Source organism: Orbicella franksi, chromosome 7 (assembly GCF_964199315.1).
Source record: "Orbicella franksi chromosome 7, jaOrbFran1.1, whole genome shotgun sequence".
NCBI lineage: Eukaryota > Metazoa > Cnidaria > Anthozoa > Scleractinia > Merulinidae > Orbicella > Orbicella franksi.
In genome coordinates this window covers 16269345-16290443 of record NC_138151.1, presented here as the reverse complement: position 1 = coordinate 16290443, position 21099 = coordinate 16269345, and the positions used below count along the sequence as shown (strand labels likewise).

General features: G+C 37.8%; 2 protein-coding genes and 1 long non-coding RNA gene across 3 annotated transcripts in view; 1 reads left to right on the top strand and 2 right to left on the bottom strand.

The window, feature by feature from the left end:
- Positions 1-54: 54 nt before the first annotated feature.
- LOC145493816 (uncharacterized) lies at positions 55-4137 on the bottom strand. Its single transcript, XR_014050181.1, has 4 exons — positions 4101-4137; positions 2568-2740; positions 1813-1936; positions 55-735 (listed from the first exon to the last, which is right to left on the bottom strand). It is a non-coding gene; the product is annotated as an uncharacterized LOC145493816 (long non-coding RNA).
- A 441-nt stretch (positions 4138-4578) lies between these two features.
- LOC145492193 (uncharacterized) lies at positions 4579-18448 on the top strand. The gene is made up of 3 exons (XM_081471535.1): positions 4579-5977; positions 14232-14276; positions 14943-18448. The coding sequence occupies exons 1-3, from the start codon at positions 5402-5404 to the stop codon at positions 15036-15038; spliced, it is 717 nt and encodes a 238-aa protein (XP_081327661.1). The 5' UTR covers positions 4579-5401; the 3' UTR covers positions 15039-18448.
- A 717-nt stretch (positions 18449-19165) lies between these two features.
- The window catches only part of LOC145493467 (uncharacterized), a 28291-nt gene continuing 26357 nt past the window's right edge, over positions 19166-21099 (bottom strand). Inside the window, exon 25 of the mRNA XM_081472939.1 lies at positions 19166-20855. Coding sequence (XP_081329065.1) covers positions 20784-20855 — 72 coding nt within the window. The 3' untranslated portion in view covers positions 19166-20783. The remainder of the gene's footprint in view (positions 20856-21099) is intronic.

Genomic DNA, 21099 nt, shown 5'->3' with positions numbered 1-21099 from the left:
ACTTTTCACTCCCTCTACGTTTGTTTATCTTCTAATTAAACCTGTTCAGCAAACGTTCCCATTCCAAGAGGACAACTGCGAGGGATGTTAGAACCCGAAACATGATGGGAACTGTGGCGGGAACTCAAACCTGAAAAAGGTTAATTAGGTCTGGAAATGTCCGAAAAGGTACAGGAGAAAAAACACTACAGTCGGGCAGTGGAACGGCATGGGATAAAAGCCACAACGAATCCACGAGGAGTCATAAGGAGTGAAAACACGTCATGGCAGCTAAAATTTTAATGCAAGGCAAAGACAAGTCGCGTAGGAACGCACAAAGCCAGATAAAGATTTTGAAAAAGCTCAAAAACGAACAGGAGAAACAACCGTCATGCCACACGAGTACAGGCGCGTGAAGGGGTATGAGAAACGCGGATGCCAGTCAAAAGTTTATGGTGACGCGCTTGGAACCTGGTGAGGGAACGTAAAATGCTAGAAAAGGATCATTTGTACTGAAAGGAACAAATCAAGGAATTTCACCTTTTGCTGTTTTTTTTTTCCCCTATAATTTCTCCACTGCAGTTTTGGTCAGCAACTGCTCTGAGGAAGAGTTGACAACATAACAAATTTCTGGGTGTTTCCTTTTTGATTTTATTACAATTTTAAAACTAATATGCAATTATACTTGTAAATGTTAACAGCACTTTATGACAATACTCTACATCTTGATCTGTGCGTCATGGGCCGTCGTACATTCTGAAATTAAAACAAAGTAAAAAGAAAAACATTAGTAGATCCTAGTTTTGTTTAAAAGCCAAATTCCTTATAAACGGCACAAATATTCAGCCTTAAAATATTCAGTTCAAAACGCGATAATAAAAAAATGCTAAATTTAAGATGGTGAGTTGATTTTTGCAACACAAGGGGGTAGATTCAACATTTACATGAACACATGGCATGATACCACCTCATTTTCTCTTGTACAACTTTATTGCTTTGTTCCTATGTAAAGTTGTCTGCAGCAAAACTCTAATAGACCATCACATTTAAAATCTGTGCGCCTGACCCCTCCTATTCAGGACTTAGCTTTTAATTTTCCTGTATTTTGCGGCATGTTGAATTAATATTCTGCTATCAGTTTTTTACCCCTAAAGATATCCTTTAACAATGTGTTAATCCCAACCCCAAACCCCGAGTAATCCATTACAACTTAAAGTGCCTATGAAGTAAAAAATAATTGCGGCTTCTTTAAAAGACTTTTCAAAATAAAGAAGAATGGCTTTTTCCTTTTTGGAATATCTTCTTTCATTTTAGAGATATTTACGTTTTTGTATTATGCAAATGAGGAAAGTGATGACGTCATTAATTGTTCCCCTAGAACAGTAAAATACTGAATCAAGAATATCTTGGTATATTTTACATCCTGCGCTAACGAACTCCGCTGTTCCTCAGCCGAAGCGAGTGCCTTGGATATGAGACGGTAGATAGCCAGCGAGGCGCGTAGCACCGAGTACTATCATTTCATATCCATGAGTGAGAGTGGAATAGTTGTTTTTATTAAAAACGCCCCCAAAAGTATAGGAAGATAAAATGAGATAAAAAGAAAAACGCCCCCCAAAAAATCACTCGAGTTTTGCATTACTACGCCCGGCGAATGGCTTGAAAAAAACTGACGCCACTTTGTCATCCAATCAGTGAGAAAAAAAGTATTTCCAGCGCTTCCAGTTTTGATTGGTTCACTGGATTTTCTCTGTCATTGTGATCGTTAAGATTTATCACTTGGTCTTAGTTTGAGAAAACCGCCCTATATAAACAGTTGAGTTATGCTATTACCGTAATCGCTGCTAGTCCTTGAGCTTGCTAGCCACTCGAACATATTGGGAGGAATCGACAAAGCCGAAAATCGCGCCTCAAATTCCCGCCTTTGTTTGGTCCTTCGTCGTTGCTTTCATTTAGACTTCAAAGAAAATACAGTAATAGGAACCGATTACCAGGGACACAATGGAAACAATCCGATCTAGAACCCAGGCACTCTCTTCCTCCCCTCTCAATTCGGCGCCAAATTTTTTGACACCACTAACTATGGCTGCCCGCGGGTGTCTCGGTAACTTTTTTTTTTCACATTTTGAGGACCTCTTTGCATGCTGAGAAATTTAGACCCAATACTAGAAGAAATTGGACTGGAGAAGAGCTTTTAGTGTTTTCGTCTTTAGATTTTCTGAACATTTACCAGGAATTTCCGAGGTAAAATAAGGGAATCAAATTCGAGAAATTTCTGCATGAGAACTGTCGAGGCAGTCGAGCAACTTGCGGAGAGAAGGTGGTGCGGACACACAACCCGTCCCCAGGTCCTTATGTGTATTTTACGCTCGGCTTCAAGAGAACGAGAACACCTAATGACGGGCTGGGTTAAGTTGATTACTGACTTGAAACGTTCCATTGTTACTTTATGAGGGCAACTGGGCAATGTTGTAACTAAGTCCAGTCTTTTTTTTTTTGTAAGAAGAAACGCTGTTACTTAGTGGATACCCAAATTTTTTTTGACGCGTTGAGCCAAACTCGGAATACCACCGAAGCTGTCATGTTACCTGGACACCTCCAAGCTTTTAGCATCGGCAACAGGAATTTCAGACTCTTTGATGAACTTGAAAGCTTCTCCAAGGTTGAGCCTCGGGTGAGCCTCGGTTGCATGCACAAATACAACAAGAACAAGAAATATCAAAACATGCTGCACCATGGTAACGTGAGACAGGATTGACACCTAGAAGAAAAGCTTCATAGAGTAAGTATAAGGAATAAATTTGCTACAGTTATTTTCTTAATATTTCCGAAGGCGACCCGAAGGCTGACAGTTGCTGAAAGCATCTCAACTCAAGGTCCTACGACGATTTTTGACTGATGTCATATAGAGTCCAACTATTTCAGATAGTCTACAGTAAATTACCGAAGATCACCTGACATCACAATACCGTAATGCAGATGGCGGCTATTTGGATAACATAACATTTTTGACTTAATATTATACCCTCTAAACTTTATTTTAAATGTTACTCTTTAAATTTTCAGGGAGATACGAAGTGGGAGGCGGATTCGGTCAATTCTTCGTTTGTGCAAGTTCACAAAAGACCGATCTGAAGTTACAAGAACGGCATTTAATCCTATCAATGTGAGGCATTAAGAGTTATTTACTTTTCCATGTCAACATAAACGTTTCAAGTGCGACAAATGGTTATTTATATATTTATATTTGATTACATTACTTGCACCGTAATTCAATAACAGTCATAAAAACGTTGGGTGATTGTTGTAAGATGTGTGCAGCTTGAGAAAAACTCGCTTCCGAGAGCACGAAAAAGAAACAAGTACTATCTAAAAAAAAAATCAGAAAACTGCAAGAATTGATAAATTACAAAAATGTAAACTGACAATTAGTTATATGTAAGATTAAAAACGATTTCAGTAACACTGGATACAGAAACAGCGATTTAGATAGTCTTTGTTGATCGTCCAGAATCATGCTGGTAGCCTCTTTCAGGCGTTCAGAGTTAGTTGGGGTGTAGTGCAAAAAACGGCGAGCGAAAAAATAGGGGACAGAAAAAATAAGCTCTTCTCCCTTACATTTTTAGTCGTCGTTTTTCACGCTGCACCCAACTAACTGAACGCCTGGAGGAGGCTACGTGCTAGCGGCTTCGTGCCAGTGAATTCCTAGTGCAGTCAAGATAATGCAATTATTTGGCCCTGGACAAAACTCCGCCGAAGCTTAATTCGTCTTTTACTTGAGAAACTATCCTAATCTGCCAGTTAACTAAGCAGGGCATGTCAAACAAATCTCTGCAAACAAAGTTAAAATGAAATGTTAAGCGAATGAATTCACTGAGAAATTGTCCGATTTTTTTTTTTTTAATACAAATCTATTTGTTGATTGTACGGTTTGGATACCTCACCTTGGTTTTAAGATCTCAATTATTAAACTGCAGTTGCCGTTTGCAGAGCTATTTTCCTTTTGTTTCGTTTTGCTTTGTTTTGTTCCTTTTTTTTTCACGGCTATCCGCGACAAAGTTAAATAACGCAGATTTTAAGTTCACGCTTAACGTAGAGACAGATAAGTAAAACACACTTACTTCTTTTTGGAAACAATATCTCTCCAAGTGCTGTGAAATTTTGTGCGCAAGTGATCACAACACTGCGGAGTGAACTGGTTAAATATTCCCCACTCCGGATGCAAGGTGACTCCTCTAAACTTTCGCCGACAAAAGAGCCACTTAGCGTTAATGGAAGCTGTTGAATTCGGTCAATGCAGGCCAAAAGGAACCTTGACAGTTCGATTGAAATTACTCACTGTTGTTGAAATAAGTTGGCAAATTGGAATTATTCTGATATTTTAGTTCTTTGAACTTTTCGCGAAGGAACCGACCATTTCAAATAAACAACGATATTTCATCATGTAGCCGGATATGACTTGAAAAACACACGATATTTGTTAAAAGTTACCGTCTTCGGCGGACGTGAGTACTCATATCTGAACAAAAGATGTGTCCAGACTACTGAGTTACTGAAAACATGGTAAATTAGCGCTGCTCAGTAAAGTAGTGCATACAAAGGAACCAGAAGCCAGAAAAATAGAAAAGCAAATGAACTTAAATTTTAAGTTAACGGAGATCGCCAAATTGAGTACAACGTTTACTGCTAGATCTCTAAAAAAAAAAGCGCATTTGCGTAAGTTAATATCAAAGGGGGAAAAAGAAAGCAAAACTAGCCTGCAGAAAAAGTTTCCTCATCTCAAAGTCAGTCGTACGTAAATCTGAACTTGAAATCGGTTCTAGTTATTGTGTCTGCTATTAATTTCCTCGCCAGTAATTAAACAATTTGTACCGCGTGCTCCAGTTTTTGATTTTCAAAGCTGTGACGTCATATAAGACAAAGAGGAATCAACTTAAGACTGCAAGACTGTATACAAAATCAATAATATGTGATTTGAAGAACCTCGCGAAAATAATAGGGGTTGATGCATTTAGGAGGAAGATGTAGGGGTTTGGAGCTAGGCGAGAGCTGTCTGAACAATTTCTTCTCAGTAATGGTACTTTTATCGGGTTTCACACTGCTGGCAGTCAGGTCTGGTCGTCGTAGTAATATATTGAAAGAATTTCATTAACTGATCGAAAAGCATTGTGTGGATTCGAACGCCCATGCTTGTCAGATGGACTGCCTAAGCCACTTTGTCCACAGAGGAAAAGTTCGGAACGGGGATGCTTGGTTGTAAACTTTTTTTCAAGAAACCAACTTTTCGAAAATGTCCGTTCCATTCGATTTTGCACCAGATCAGAATTTCCAGAGTTTGCGCGGACGGAAGACTGGGTTCGGTGAACCTGCCTCACTTTCGTGTGCCTTTCAATAACCTTTGGCGGGAAGATCGAAAACAAAGATGGCGTACACTTGGCTGCATTGGCCTACTCTTACACCTACTCTTTCTACTCCTTCGACACCTTTAATAACAATTCAAACCCCAGGAAGAACTGCTAGTCAACCAAATGTTCGCACTAAGACGATCCAGAAAGAAGAAGCGATGATTCCTGCTGAGAACTCTGAAACGAGGAGTGAACAAAGGAAAAGACGGAATGCAAGAAGGAGGGAAGCGAGACGCGAGAAGAAGCAAAAAGCGATCGAAGACAAAGTTCATGAAATGGCTTCGAAAGCGGAACCAACTATGCAGGAACTTGATGATGCTAGGAAGCGAAAGCTAGCAAAGAGAGTAATAAGGAAGCAGAATATTACTAGCAGAAGAGCGGCGAAACAACAAAGGCAGTTAATGGCAGTTGAGAACAAAATCAATGAAGAGGTGTCAAAGACGCAAGCTGATATGCAGGAACTTGTTGAAGCTGAAAAGAAAAACGCAGAAAGGTATCTCTCTCTGGCGAGGAAATACTACGGAATGTGGAAGCTGTTAAATGAACAACAAAACAGCACTGCGAAGTTACGAGGAGAAGGCTACAAATGCAATGTAAGAAACTTTTCGTTATTCCGCATTTAATCAGTGTCTGACGTAATATAAGTGCATACATACCAGACAAAAGGAGATACAAACTGAACATAGATTATGGATGGGTCATTATAACTTCTCGTCATCAGTTGATATTAAAATCATGGTATCAGAAAACTGCCCAATCATCTTGTGAACACGTTATTTTCGTGGCACAATGGGTTACCATAGCAACAGTTTGACCTGCTACAAACACCTTTAGAGCCTGTTCACATTGAAGTGGGGGATCCCGGGAAGATGAGGTACCCCTCCTCAGTGGGGTAACCAATCTCTCCATGTAATCTCTCTTTTTTTCTTGATCGCATTGATCGCAGTGGGGACTGCAGACTGTGGACTGGGGATAAAATACAGACCGCAGACCAGGGGTAAAATGCAGACTGTAGACTTTTTAACTGAATAGTGTTACCATTTCCATCATTGAGAGCCAACTGTAAGCAGGCTAACTGGGACATTATTCAGGCTAACCAGTGTGATATTCAGGCTAACTGGAGTGATAGTCAGTCCAACCTGAGTGATATTCAGGCTAAATGGAGTGCAGACTCAATGTGATTAGCCTGAAGAACCCTGTTTACAGTGAGCACTTGATAATGGAAATAACACAATATATTTACAAGGTATGCGCCTGCAGTCTGCATTTTACCTTCAGTCTGCATTTTACCCCTAGTCTGAAGCCTGCAATCCATAGTCTGTGTTTTACACTGAGTGAAGAAGATACTGGTTTAATACTCTTGGTAGTCATCCAGGACACTTCAGTGTATTAAAAATGTAATAGCTTTTGGTCATACATGATGAATACAAAGTCAAATCTAGCAGCAAACGAGCAGAATTTAATGATGATGAACAGACACAATTTCTTGAAGCTATAAGTTTGTTGATGTGGCATACATATCTACTCATTATGCAATAAAAATGTTTAGTCCTCTAATTTAGAATCAAATTTTGGCTTCAAGCAAACTATAAATGTATTGAGCTACATGTATATGGCTGGGAGTGATAAACACAAATTCTTGCTACAAATTTTAAGTTATCAATACATTTTGAAATCATTTATCCAAAATATTTGTTAAAAAAAAATGTCCTGATGACAGTGGTAATAAAACATGAATGACTTAAGTCACTCCAAATTGATAGTAGATTTACCATATGTCATCTGAGGGGCATTTTCTATTCAACCAAAAATTCCCAAAATTTCGAAACAGGGACAAATGGTAACGAAAGTTTCTGGAAAATCTGGAAATTGATGAATTTCTGAAAAACGAACCATACAACCTCAAATTCTGGGAAGAAAAAGTCATATGGGAAATGAAATTTCCAATAAGTTTGGTATACCTTGCAAGGTTAATAGGCCAATTCCAATATATTAAAATTCTAACTTGGCTCCGAGGCTTAAGGGGATAAAACAAAAGGAATAGCATCGAGGATGAGGGATGAATAATTAATTTGTTTTGTTTTATTCCCCTAAACTTCGGAACCAAGTTAGAATTTTAATATATCGGAATTGGCCTATTGTTCTTTTTTCTGGGAATCCTGAAAATGCTGTTCCAGTCACTACTGGAAATTTCCGGAAATGCAAACCAGTGTCACAGTGATTTGGGTATCACCGTGTTTTGGGTACCTCCGAACCCATATCCCTAGTGTTCTGGGTACCCAAAACACTGAAAGCGTTATATACCACAGACTGGGGCAAGTGAAATCATCCATAATTCAGCTGAAAAACCCTTTATCTTCTTACTAAGTTTTGTCTGAATAAATTAAAACTTTCTTAATCTTGATATAAGCACATAAAGTTGCTGAAAATAGTCGCAATTTATAACAGACTGTGTGATCCAAGTCCACAGTTATAACGACACACAAAACACATTCACGCGCCAAAGTTCCTTGTATGAACATGTGCTTGGTGCCTATCGATAACCCTTGAAATGCACGTCATTTTAAACAAGTAAGCCGCATTCTAAACCTCGGATAGTTCAGCAATTGAATAAAATCAATGTGCAAGCGAACACACTGAGATACGGCTGTCATGCAATACGCAGGTCTCAAGCTGACAGCTGACAGACCTCTGTGTACGGTTACCTGTCTGAAATAAACTTTGTCTTAGACTTAGTTATTTGTTACTCTTTTCTTGACCATCCCTCCTATTAGATTTTGCCATTAAAGCAGTTTTTCTTCGGAGACATCTATAAAAAATGCAAATAAAGTAGACAAGCTAAGTCCTTTGATCTTTGAACACTGGGAAAGTGGGATACCCAAATCCCTAGTGATATGGGTATCCCTTTCCGATATGCTTGCTTGTTATCGTTTCTTTAATTCAGGGTAGCCAAATCGACTGAAGATAAGAAGGCAAAGCTAGCTTACAAAGACTAAAGTCATTCCATTGAGAAAAGGACTTAGTAATGCTAAAATGTTAGGGATACCCAAATTCCTAGTGATATGGGTATCCCCTTCTGAGTGTTTGTTTGTCATCATTTCTTTAGTTCAAGGTAGCCAAATTGACCGAGGATTAAAAGGCAAAGCAAACCTTTTTACCTTCGGTTGATTTGGCTACATTGAACTAAAGAAACAATAACAACCAAACATATTGGAAGGGGATACCCATATCACGAGGGATTTGGGTATCCCCGACATTTTGGCATTTCTACAGCTGTTTCTAGTCCTTTCTTCATTGGAATAAGTTTCATCTTTGTAAGTTTGTTTTCCCTTTAATCTTTGGTCAAGTTGGCTACCCTGAATTAAAGAAACCATCACAACCAAACATATTGGAAGGGAATACCCATACCACTAAGGATTTGGGTATCCCCAACATTTTGGCATTTCTAGTCCTTTCCTCATTGAAATAACTTTCGTCTTTGTAAGTTTGCTTTTCCTTTTAACCTTCGGTCCATTTGGCAACCCTGAATTAAAGAAACAAGGACAAACAAACTCTCTGGAAGGGGATACCCATATCACTAGGGATTTGGGTAACATACTTCTATTTGTTTCCCTATGTCCAAAGATTAGCCTTGTCTACTTTAATGGCAAAGAGAATTGTTTGCCTGCAAAATCTACTAGGAGGGATGGTCAAGGAAAGAGCGACACACAAGTCTAAGACAAAGTTTATTTCTGACTGGCAACATACACAGGTCAATCACAGCTTGTGTATTGCGTGACGGCCGCATCTCAGTGTGTTCGTTCGCTTATTGACTAAATTCAATCACTGCACTATCCGAGGTTTCAAAAGCGCCTTTCTCGCATAAAATAACGTGCATTTCAAAGGTTATCGATAGGCACCAAGTGCATGTTTGTACAAGGATCTTTAGCGTGTGAATCCAGTTTTGTATGTCATTATAACTGCGGACTTGGATAAGACAGTCTGTTAGGAATTGCGACTATTTTAAGAGACGTATTGTGTTTATGCATCAGTCAATTCCAGCAGTGCCCATCCCCCACCCCCCCCCCCCCCCCGGGCAACCACAGGGCATTTGCTTGCATTGTTAGTCCTGGGGGTGGGGCATTCGCAATTTTATTGCAGCCTGGGCATTTGACACGTGTTTTCGAAAGTGCCATGGATGAGTTCATTGGGAAAGACAAGGTGTTTGTCGCACTATGGCTTGCCCGTCAGGGACTAGAGAAACTTGTAGATGTTTTTAAAGGTATGTTTTCTAAATTTTAGTTGTTTTACTTGTAAGCATATAAATATAAGCGACAAGGTGAGCTATATTTTGTTTATCACAAGACAATCACTGATGTGAACACGACTATTTCACATTTCGCATTCAAAACTAGTCTAGCATTTTTTAAATTCATGAAGGTGGTTTGCGAATTCAAATGATTCGATCTTCAAGACAGATCTTGAAAACTGTTAAAAACAAAATATAAAGAAATAAATATAATCAAAATCAACTAACACATACTGTTGTCCTTGAAGTCTTACCGTTGCATTTAATAAAAGACTGAACAGTTGAACGTTTTATTCACTGATTAATAAAAAAACTGCAGAAGTGTTGGAAGGCGATGATTCCAGGGGCGGGGCATTTGCCCTCTTTTTTCATCCCCACCCCGGGGTATTTAGACAGCTTATGTGTCCCCACCCCAGGAAACTTGCCCATTTTTTTTAAAAAAATGCTTATGCCCAGGGGTTAGCCCGGGTTGGGGGGGGGGGGGATGGGCACTGCTGGAATTGACTGATGCATTATATCAAGCAAAAGAATGCTTTAATTTATTGAGACAAAGCTTTGTAAAAGATAAATGGGTTTTGAGCACAATTGTGGATGATTTCACTTGCATCAGTTTTACGCTTTCAGTCTTTTGGGTACCCAAAACACAAGGGATTTGGGTACGGGGGTACCCAAAACACAGGGATACCGAAATCACTGTGACACCGGAATGTTTAGTTGAATGGAAAAACTTGTTACCAGACCTTCCCGCGAACAAAGAATGTTTTGGCGCCAAAATATCAAAACAAAATGTCGGCTGAGGTACCCAAATGGCTTGTAGCTGCTCAACGAGATTTAACCGCTTCAAAAACAGAGGAACAGAAGGAGAAAGCAAAAACTAAAAATCAAAAAAGAAAGGAAGTAAGAAAGAGACGAGTTGCCAGGAAGAGAGAAGCGAAACTCGCGAAATTGCTGATGGGCAGGCAAGAACATATCGATAAAGTGCAAGTCGATATGCGGGAGCTTATAGACGCAGAGAAACAAAAATCCGAAAGGTTTCTCTCCCTAGCGAGGAAATACTACAGAATGTGGAAGACGTTAAATGAAAAATGTCAGGAAAGGGGTGTTTGGAAGTCACCGAAAGGGCAAGTGCAATACTCCACATCCAACGTAAGTTTTTCGCGCTCAAAAAGGCGGCGTCGACAAAATCTGGATCGGACCGGACCGGATCACAGGAAAAAAAAATTAAAGAAAAAAAATCCAAAAAAAATCAAATCATTTATAAGATAATAATAAATAAAAAAATAAAAGTGGAAAACTAAAATATGTTAAATGAAAATAAGAATCCCGAATTTGACGCAATGACATGTTAATTACAGAGACTGACAAGAGGTCATTTAAAAAGTCACATAAGCGCCTAATTTACGACGAATTTAAATTGTAATGAACAGGCAGATGTAGTTATATTTGAACGTTAGTTGGCTCGAAGCTTGCGTGAACCTCCCATTCTCGTTTTGAAATTGTTGTTAGTATCAGTAGTTAATTCTCGGCTACAGTTTCGTGTCAGATGTGAGCATTACAGTTGGCGTTACAGCTAATGAGAAAACTTATGTACGAAAGCTTAAGGACATGACTTGCTTTAAAGGAGCTACGTCACGATTTGCGCATCTTGAAAAAACTAGCCTACAGTTTTTCAAGTTCGTCATTTACAGTCCTCGTTAATCTTTGCCATCCTTAATGATCCTCATTCTGTTTTGATTTGTTCTTGCCTCTTAAGTGTTTTCTATCCTAGAACACGATCATTTTAACGTCTTATTTTATTTAAAGGCAACTCTTTACGACCCTAAAAATGACTCTAAAAATCGTGACTCCTAAAATGTTGTTTATTCTCGGGTTGTGTTATCGTTCAGACTATCGAAATTATTCCTATAATTTTTTGTAAAACAGCTATATTTCCTTGAAATACAAATGGTTTGTTTCGTTTTATTCCAGTGCGAAATATCGTATTCCAAACTCACATCTTGTAAAAGTATATACTTGTCCCAAAAACGGAAATTGTTTGAAATCATCAGGTGTTTAATTTTTTTTAGTGTTTTTAGTTTCTGTGTTTCGATTCATGCGTTCGTCCTATTATTACCATGCTGACTCGTTTTATGACAGTTTACCTTTGATGCAAGTGAATATATGGAATATCATTTAACTGAACTACAGAGAAAGATATAAAGACATGATTGATCATCACAATTATATACACAACTTAAGCAGTTACGAAATTAAAGCCTGAAAAAAAATTCAGGCCAGAACAGGACTTGAACCCATGACCTCTGCAATACCGGTGCAGTGCTCTACCAACTGAGCTATCAAGCCAGTTGGGAGCTGGTCACATTGTGAGTTCATAATTTACCTGTAGATGGTGAAGAGTGCAAGTGAATATACGAAATATCATATAGTTGAACTGTGGAGAAAGATATGAAGACATGTTTTCATCTGTGACCAGCTCCCTGTTGGCTTGATATTATAAAAGAATAAAGGAATATCGCACCTGAATTAAATAACACGTTCTGCTGACAGTAGTCACTCTAGTGTAATTTGCTCAACAAAATTTTGAATTTTGAATCTTGCATTTTGAATTTTGAATTTTTTTCCTTGATCTGATCCGTGATCTGGTCCGATCCAGGTTTTGTCGACGCCGCTCAAAAAGGCCCACCAAACGCAAATACAGCATTTCGAGGCAACATATTGCTTGAAATCCAGGCCGTCAAAGACGTTTAATGATCCCAGGCAATATGTACCAGTAACTTGACACTTGTGCAGTCATAATATAACTAGTGCAAGCTTTATGATAACTACACTACTGACCTGCTCAACAAAATCTAGATTTAGCCAAGCCTAAAAGCAGAGCTCCTGGAGCCAGATTAACCCATTGACTCCTAGAACTTTTTGCCAAAAATGCATTTTTTGGACATTTTGGAGATTTTCAGGCTTGATATGGGCCAAATTAGCTCCAATCTACTCAAAAAGGCATTTGCAACATGACAACATGCTTTTCTTTCCACTAGCATCGCGCTTTTCAGCATGCTTGCTCGGGCATGCGCAGAAATCAAAATTTCGAGATGTTTTTGGACGAGAAAGTGACCTACGTCTTTAGGCTTTTCGTTTTTTTTTTTTTTTTCACCTTTCCTTTTTCTCCTTTTCTTATCTTTCTGCTGGGCTTGCTTCCAGTTCAAAAGTCTGAGAAAGCATCATTGACACAGGCAATTTTTACCATAGAGTAGCCACATGTAGTCGCAGGAAATTTTGCTGTGAGTTTTTCACTCAAATTTCTGAGCATTTTCGTGCATATTTCAGGCTCCATTGAGCCGATCACTCTGATCTGGGTATTATTGAAAAGATCATTTCCTCCTGCAGAAGTTGAGTATAGATGATGCCAATTTTGGTCAAAGCTGATGACATCAGAAGTGGAGCAAAGGACAAGCGATAATTTTGATTTGAGTTTTTTAATTTTCCATAAATTTTTAATTTTCTGTTTATATTCTTTGGCCTTCTTTTTTAATCCTGGGTTAGCACATAGTTAGTAACTTGCTAACCCGGCCTCGATTACACAGAGTTTACCTGGCTTGAGCCCACGATCCAACCAAAAACCAGTTCTTGGGCAGCGGTCAATTTAAAAAAAAACATGTGGACTCATTGTGTTTTAAAACTGAGCCTGCAATATGGTTGTGTGATACTGGTCAACAGATACCTTGTTTTAACAGGTGTCAATGTGACCATAACATGGATGTTCAATATCAAAGATGTATGCTGTAAACCAAGACTGCATACATGTCTCAGTCAACCTATTAGCCAGAGTATGGCAACCATGTTGTGCAACTTTGTCATTGTCGTGCGTTAACACACTCACGAGCAAAACTGCTAGCCATGATAGTCATGAGAAAATCAATTCATGGGTTGGGTTTTCTTTCCAAAATGAGTATGGTGCTCCGCTTGGCGACCCATCAGACTGCCGGAGCTCCACTAAAAAGAACTTGAGTATGAATGAACTGCTCTCCAATGCACCTATCACTAAGAAATGTATCTGTGTGACAATCTGTTAGGAGAATAAATAAAATTCTCTTTGCCAGAGCTACGACTTGCTTGTTGGCAGTATAGTAAGTCTTGATTGGTTTCTTTAGAGTTCCTTTGCTCGAAAGCATGTATTACATTCATTACCATAAGCTTAAAAAATGTGCTTGAATGATTTATTTAAAGCAGTATTTCTTGGGAATCATCAGTGCCTTCATAGTAACAGTTGGCAGAAGTATGGAATAAAAAAGGGTCAAACCATTAATAATGATATTTTAACGGGAAGCTTTCTCACCCATAGGTGATCTACAGAAAGGTCCCGATCCAAAATAACATTAAATTATTAAAAAATAAATACACAAATTAAAAAATATATTAAAAATACAAAAGTAAATTATAGACTAATAGATTAAAAAAAATTACTTTTAAACTGACAATATTCATAGTTACTGATTTTCCCTGTTAATCAGTTTGGTAATGGTAATTATTCCATTATTTATGTCAATTATCACCTCTTTTAGGTTGCCGAATTTAAAGAAGAGAAGTTCGCATTTCCTATATCAGTGGTAAGTTGATCATAAACTAAAGTTGTAATTTCCAATTTTGTAAATAATTTAAACTTAGCATGCAGTCAAGTCACACCAACAATCAACCAGTATCTGTAACAAATTTTGGAATGTCAGAAATTTGGTTTCTATCAACAAAATGAATTTGTACTAGTTCTCTCCACAGTCTGCTAGCCTGTTCATGCCTTTACAAACCTTGAGTTTGCAGTATAAAAATTTAATAATTATACAGTTGAACCTCTATTAAGTGGCCACCCCTTATTAAGCAGCCAGTATTAAATACTGTAAATGAAACCCATATTAACCGGCTACTTCTATTAAGCGGCCACAGCCACCTTTTGGTTGTCCCGATGAGGGTTTTTCTATTGTTTTTACCCCTATTAAACAGCCACCCAAAATTTAAAAACTTTGTTTTGGAAAAGGTGATGGCAGATAACAGTCCGAAACTGAGGGTGACAAGTGATAAAAACATTCAAACACACATTTGTCATGATTGTCTTGAAGTGACACCATGTTCACTAAGAAATTAACCTGATGGTGAAAAATATTCAAAGTACACCAACCCCTATTAAGTGGCCAACCCCTATCAAGCGGCCACCTCCCATTTCCCCGAGGGTGACCATTTAATAGGGGTTCCACTGTACTTATATATCTTTTTGTTTTCAGACATCAGTGACAATGAATGAAAGATTTTCTGACAGCACAACCTCAAGCACATTTAAAATTGTTGGAGAAACATTAAACATCAGTAGCAGCGTATAAAAATGAAAACAGTTGGATTTGTTACATGTCCAAGCAAAGGAGAGGAGGGGACTGGAATAATTAATTAATTGACACCATGCACCAGTTTAATAACAGTCAACACATTTTGTTGATTGAAAGTTTCAGTTTGGAGTTGAAAGTACTAATTCCCCTTACTAATACAAGCTAGCATTTTATAAAAAATAATGTCAGTTATAAGAATATGATGGTAATATTGCTTTGTTAAGTAATTTATCCATTATCACGTCTGCCGATATTTTAAAGACATTATGAGGACTTGATTGTTTTGGTGACAAAGAGCTGAAGGATACATTACAGAATATTACATGATCAAGCAAGTAAAATAGCAAAAAAAAAAAAAAAACATTTTACAGTAAAACAGCACAATGTTAGTGTCCTTTCAAAAGTCCCACATATCATTTTGTTATGTGTTGTTTTTGAATATCTTCAAATAGTGCACTTCTAGTCATCACAACCATACTTGCCAGTTGTATTATCCACTTATTAGCACCCAGTGGCAGCCCTACACTGAAAACCAACGAAGAAATATGCTTTCTTCACATCCTTGTTCTAAAATCAAGACAGAATCTTGCTCAGCTTGCAAAGAAAGTTATATCCAATAACCTGGGGCTAGTGGAAAGTGGATTCTGTTCTTCCCTTGCCCGATGAATCAAGTGAAGGTTTTTGGAGTAACATTTGGCAAAATTCAAATTACAAAGGTATTTTAAGAGTTCAAATTATTTTATTAATTTAATTTTTATTCTATCTATCATGTCATGTCATCTGAGAAGCAGTATGCAGGTCTTTAGATGCTCACCTCTTACTGATTTACGGTAGTAGGGTCGTCCTGGGGAATATTGGCCTGACGTCGTGGCAGTACAGACCAAGCTGAATGAGGTACACACAAAAGGAGTGATGGCCAATATTTTCCAGTACAGCTTGAGCAGGCTACCTAAGGAAGTAGCTTATTATATGGCACACAGTTTTAGATGCAAATTTAGATTTGCCGGCTTTCAGAAACAAAAAAATACATGGTTTATGACCACTTTCATGATCCCATTTCGTATGGAAAAATCCAGACCAAGAAAGAACCATCAGAATGCTTGGATTTAGCTCAAGACTCCCTTGCCATATAATAAATGTAGTTATTTATAAAGAACAGATAAAGTGAAAAACAACTGAATAATATTGGAGAGAAATCTGTGCTGGTGATTCAGTGTCCATTGTGGGAGAGATTTTAACCAACCTTTTTAAAATCAAATTTGAGATAACATTAATCCATTTAAAAATTATTGTACATATTTTATTCCTAGATTTATTCATAATAGCTTTTGATATTTATACCTCCTTTTTAGTACGAAAACCTACTTTTTAAAGTTGTGCATTCAAGAATTATATTAAAAATGAAAAAAATGATTTCAGTGTCACTGATTATGATGTCATTGTTTTTCCTTCCACATCATTGTAGAAAGGTAAAGTCTGCATACGAGCCTAGTGGCCCATAAAGCCGCTTATCTTCAGTTTGAAGCAACTAGGAGTCTGATGGGATGCAAGTCCATCACAGAGTTTCTCCCCCACCCCCAGCAGTATACTTGCCAGTACCAGTTTATACACCTGGGTGGAGAGAGGCATTGTGAAAGTAAAGTGTCTTGACCAAGAACACAACACAATGTCCCCAGCCATGGCTCAAACCTGGACCGCTTGATCCGGAGGCGAGTGCACTAAACATGAGGCCACCACACCTCCACATTGTTATAGAAAACACCTTTTTATTTCACTATGATCCGAACTCGCAGATATCAATGGGAATTGGAAATGAAGGAAAAGCTGGATAACATCCAGCGGTATTAACTACTTGGCCCGGCCTTCTCAGACATACAAACTTAACTGCTAAAAAACGTTTGTTAAGACCCTTTGATAGATGGTGTTGCTTTCTATTGCTAGGTAGTTACTGAGTAATTTGATCAATTTTTGGTCACTATAAGCCTATCAGATCATTAAAAAGCACCAGGTTTCCGCATCTTCCAGCATTAGCACAAAAACAACTTCCGGCCGCTACCAATTTATTTTGGTGTCCTTGTAGTACAACAATGAGACAACTTTTTGTAGAATGCATACCTTGTTTCTTCACGAAATCTGCAGATCTACTAAGAGAAGTATCATTTTGAAATCAGTGACACTGAGATGGTGAAAAGAACTTACAAAAATACTCTGCTGTATGAATGAAGGAAACCTGAAAATAATAGTTTACTCAGAAAAACACTAAAGAGATAATAAACCATAAAGAAACAAGGATTGTTAAGGATGGAGAGATTGACAGGGATTGCAAACAAATTTGAAAACATTAGGCTAAACTTTTCAAAATACCCAAACCGTGACGTAGCTCCTTTAGAATAGCCAACTTAGGAAAACCGATTAATCTTCTGCGATAGCTTCTTCCTTTTATCAGTGCACGAATAGACAAAGTCGATCTAATCATGTTACTTAATAGGTGCCAAGATTAAGAACTTGTTAGAGCAGTTTTCTCCTGAGTGTCGTAAAACCAACACCAAAGTTACCACTTCAGCCAATCACAAAGGACACAGACAATACAGTGAACAAACTTCAAGTAATTACATGTAGTTGACACAGTGCAGGAAAACGTGTGCGAGCAAGTCTCGATTGGTTTCAATTTTACTACTGATTGGATGAAAAAGTGGCACAAATTTTTTAAGCCAATCGTGTAGCAGAGTTGATGCAAAACCAATTACTTAAAGGACCAGGTGTGGTCAATCGATAAAATCGACATCAGAAATTAATCGATTCAATCAACGATTGCTAACGATTGATATCGGCAATTGATAACTCGCAGAAAAAATTCCCTATTGATTGTTAATTACAGATTCTTAAAATAATCGACAATTATCACTCGCACTATGCAAAGATGGCTTTGTTATTGTGTAATTTAATAATACCTGAAACAACACGAGATGTTCATCTTCAGCATGCTACTAGATTATATTTTCCTTTTGGCCTACTCAGAGATCTATTCTTACATTTGTTTCCAAATGCAAATAACTGAAATCACTAGAACACCGACTTGACCTGTTGTTTATTTTGCTTCATCTTAATGCCAATGCTACAATGAGACTGGAGGGTTTTACGCTGCTTCTCTGGGATGAGCTTCTTCCGGTGTCTTAAACATGTAAAGCCCAAAACGTTTCTGCAAGTTATTTTTGTTCTTGTTATTTTGTCAATGATTGTAAGACACACAGGCTCTGATGAAAAATTGACTCAATAAAACCACTATAGACAAATTTTGTCAAACATTTTATCAGCTGTGTCACTTGTGAAAGGACAAAAATAATTTCTGATAACAATCGCCAATAGTCGCTACCAATCGATGAATCCATTGCCATCGATTACTATCGCCAATCGATATGATTGATATCGATTGTTATCGATTAATATCGATTATCAGTTTATTGATTGACTACGCCTGGAAAGGAAGAAAGCGGCGTTAAATAAGACATATACAGCAGTGTTAAATGTACTGTTATTCAACAAATTGCATTCAGAATAAAAACAAACATTTTATTTCAAATCCTGACTTGGTCAACGGGTCAACATAAATTTGGTTTGTGGCACTTTGTAAATTATCTTCCTACTAGAGCGAATATAATGAAATATTTCGACGTTGTAAATAAACAAAATGGTGTTTTAATTTCTAGGTTTTGTCGTTGACTGTCTCTGGAGATGCTAATGAATACAAGAGTTCATTTTGGAATAAACGAAAAAAGAGAAGTTACATGGGAGAATAAATAAGGTTTAAATAGCTACAAAAAAGCTGTTTTGAAAGTGTTGGAGCCCAATGGATCCCTTCTAAATGTTTTTTAGTCAAATTTTCAAATTGCTCAAAGATAATTTAGAGAAAATCAGTGACAAGATTAAGATACTTGCATTCCTTCATCAAAGATAAAAAGCTCCCTCGATAGCTTTTGGAAAAAAAATTGTGTCAGCTTTAATTTACAGAATACAAGCAACAGATCAGTAACTAATTCGACAGCGAAGCTGAAACTAAAATTCCATTCAAATTAGAACACCTTTTACAACACTTTCATTTGAAAGTTTTATTTCGATCTCAGAAAGAATACAAAGCTGGATTGTTTAAATAAAACTGACCGATTTGAAATTTCAAAGGTAAAGGTAGAAGTACTTCATTTGAAATTTAAAACTGAAATTCATGATTTTAGGGGGAACAAAAAATTATTCAAAATGTTGTTTTCAGAATATTTCCACACAGAAGGGGAAGATTTCAGGCAGAAACTATCATCTTTCGAGCACGTAAATATTCTTAAAAAATAATATGGAAAAATCACTTCTAAGCGTTTCATTTTAGCCATCTGTTTAGCATAATTTGCACAGTTTAAGGAATCAATCAATCCACTTTTTCTCAATCATAAATTAACACAAAGCTTGAAAATCCATTAGCTAAAAAATGCCATAGATCTGGCTTTGAATTATTAAATGAAAGTGTTCATTCAAGCCGCCATTCAATCACCGCTTGCCACTGAGTGGCCAGACAAGAACACAAAAAGCGTGTTTACCAGCTATTTGTCTCACTCTATCACATAGTAACCTTTAACATTTTTTTTTAATCGGAAAATCACAACCCTTTCTGTACCTTCATTTAACACGTCCCATGATCCACTAAAGGTTCCAATTTTTATGGTGCCGTTTGCCAAAAAGCTCCCTGGCAGAAATCTAGTAGCTGTGATGTGTGTCAATCTCCTGTCAGTTTTCCCTGCCAGTCATCTTTGCCATGGCAACAAAACACTGAATACAAACAAACATGAAAAAGTACTTCTGATGGGATAAGCAGGGACAGATCTGTTGACTGGGGTGGGTGATTGTCTGGAAGCCATTGCTGTTAAGACATAAAGCGAATCTTTGGGATTGAGTCATTTAGTACAGTGATGATCATTGTTGAAAAACAGTGATTTCAGTGATGACACCAGTGGAGTACAATGATTTTCAAAATATCTCTTTATTACCTTTGTTAGGCATTTTACAGAAATACCTTTTTTTTTGCTATGCTGCAAAAATAAATTAAGTTTTATCTAACAGTTTTGCTACTGGAGCCAAGAAAGAACAAAATAGCCCCTAATAAAAGGGGATAATGGGTTTACAGAGTTATCCCCATATAGGCTTTATTCCCGACAGAATCCTTATCAAGTTGTTTCCAGATCAATCCCAGTTTCGAAATCCCAGGGGTGTCTACAAATAGCCAGCCCTGTGATGTGGATTTTACTTACATGTACGTGTACAGCACAAACAGCTTTCATCCTCCACAAAAATCACACATCTGCAGAAGAACTGGGTACCAAGTCTAAAAACAACTTTAGCGGGAGTACCTTGGGAAAAAGGTCCTATATGGGGGATTTTCTCTGTTACCCTTCATCTTCTTTTGCCCATGACCTTTTCTTTTTTTTTTTACTAGTTTCCAGTTTTCAATAACAAAAATGGTTGGTTGCTCTTTTCCTTGTTTGATTCCGACATCTCTGGAACTTGCAGTTTTAATCGCTTTAATGTCTTGTTCCAACAGCCCATAATTTCCCACACTGTTTGGCATTCAAATGAGGCTTTACTAATGTTCTCTTTGCTTTGGCCTTGTCAACCCTGGCCTGAGTTTTCTTTAGGAATTCTTGGGGTTTGTCCTGCTCCATTTCATATCCAACAGTTTCCTCTGAGTTTCCAGTACTTGATTTATTGATTGTCTTCAGGGAGATCACTGTTTGTAGAGGAACTTTCTTGTGTCTCATTAGACACAGACAATATCTAAGTGGCGAAGTAAAACAAAACAGCAGAAAAAGTTAAGTAAGTATTTACTCCTGCATATGAGCCCAGTGGCCCACCAGGTTGGCGCTTATCTCCAGTTCCTGTAGCATGAAATGACTAGGAGTATTTCTACTTCCCCCTGGATGGGATGCTAGTCCATCGCAGGGTTACCCCCATTGGCGGTACTCATTTTTACTCCTTGATGGAGAGAGGCACTGTGAGAGTAAAGTGTCTTGCCCAAGAA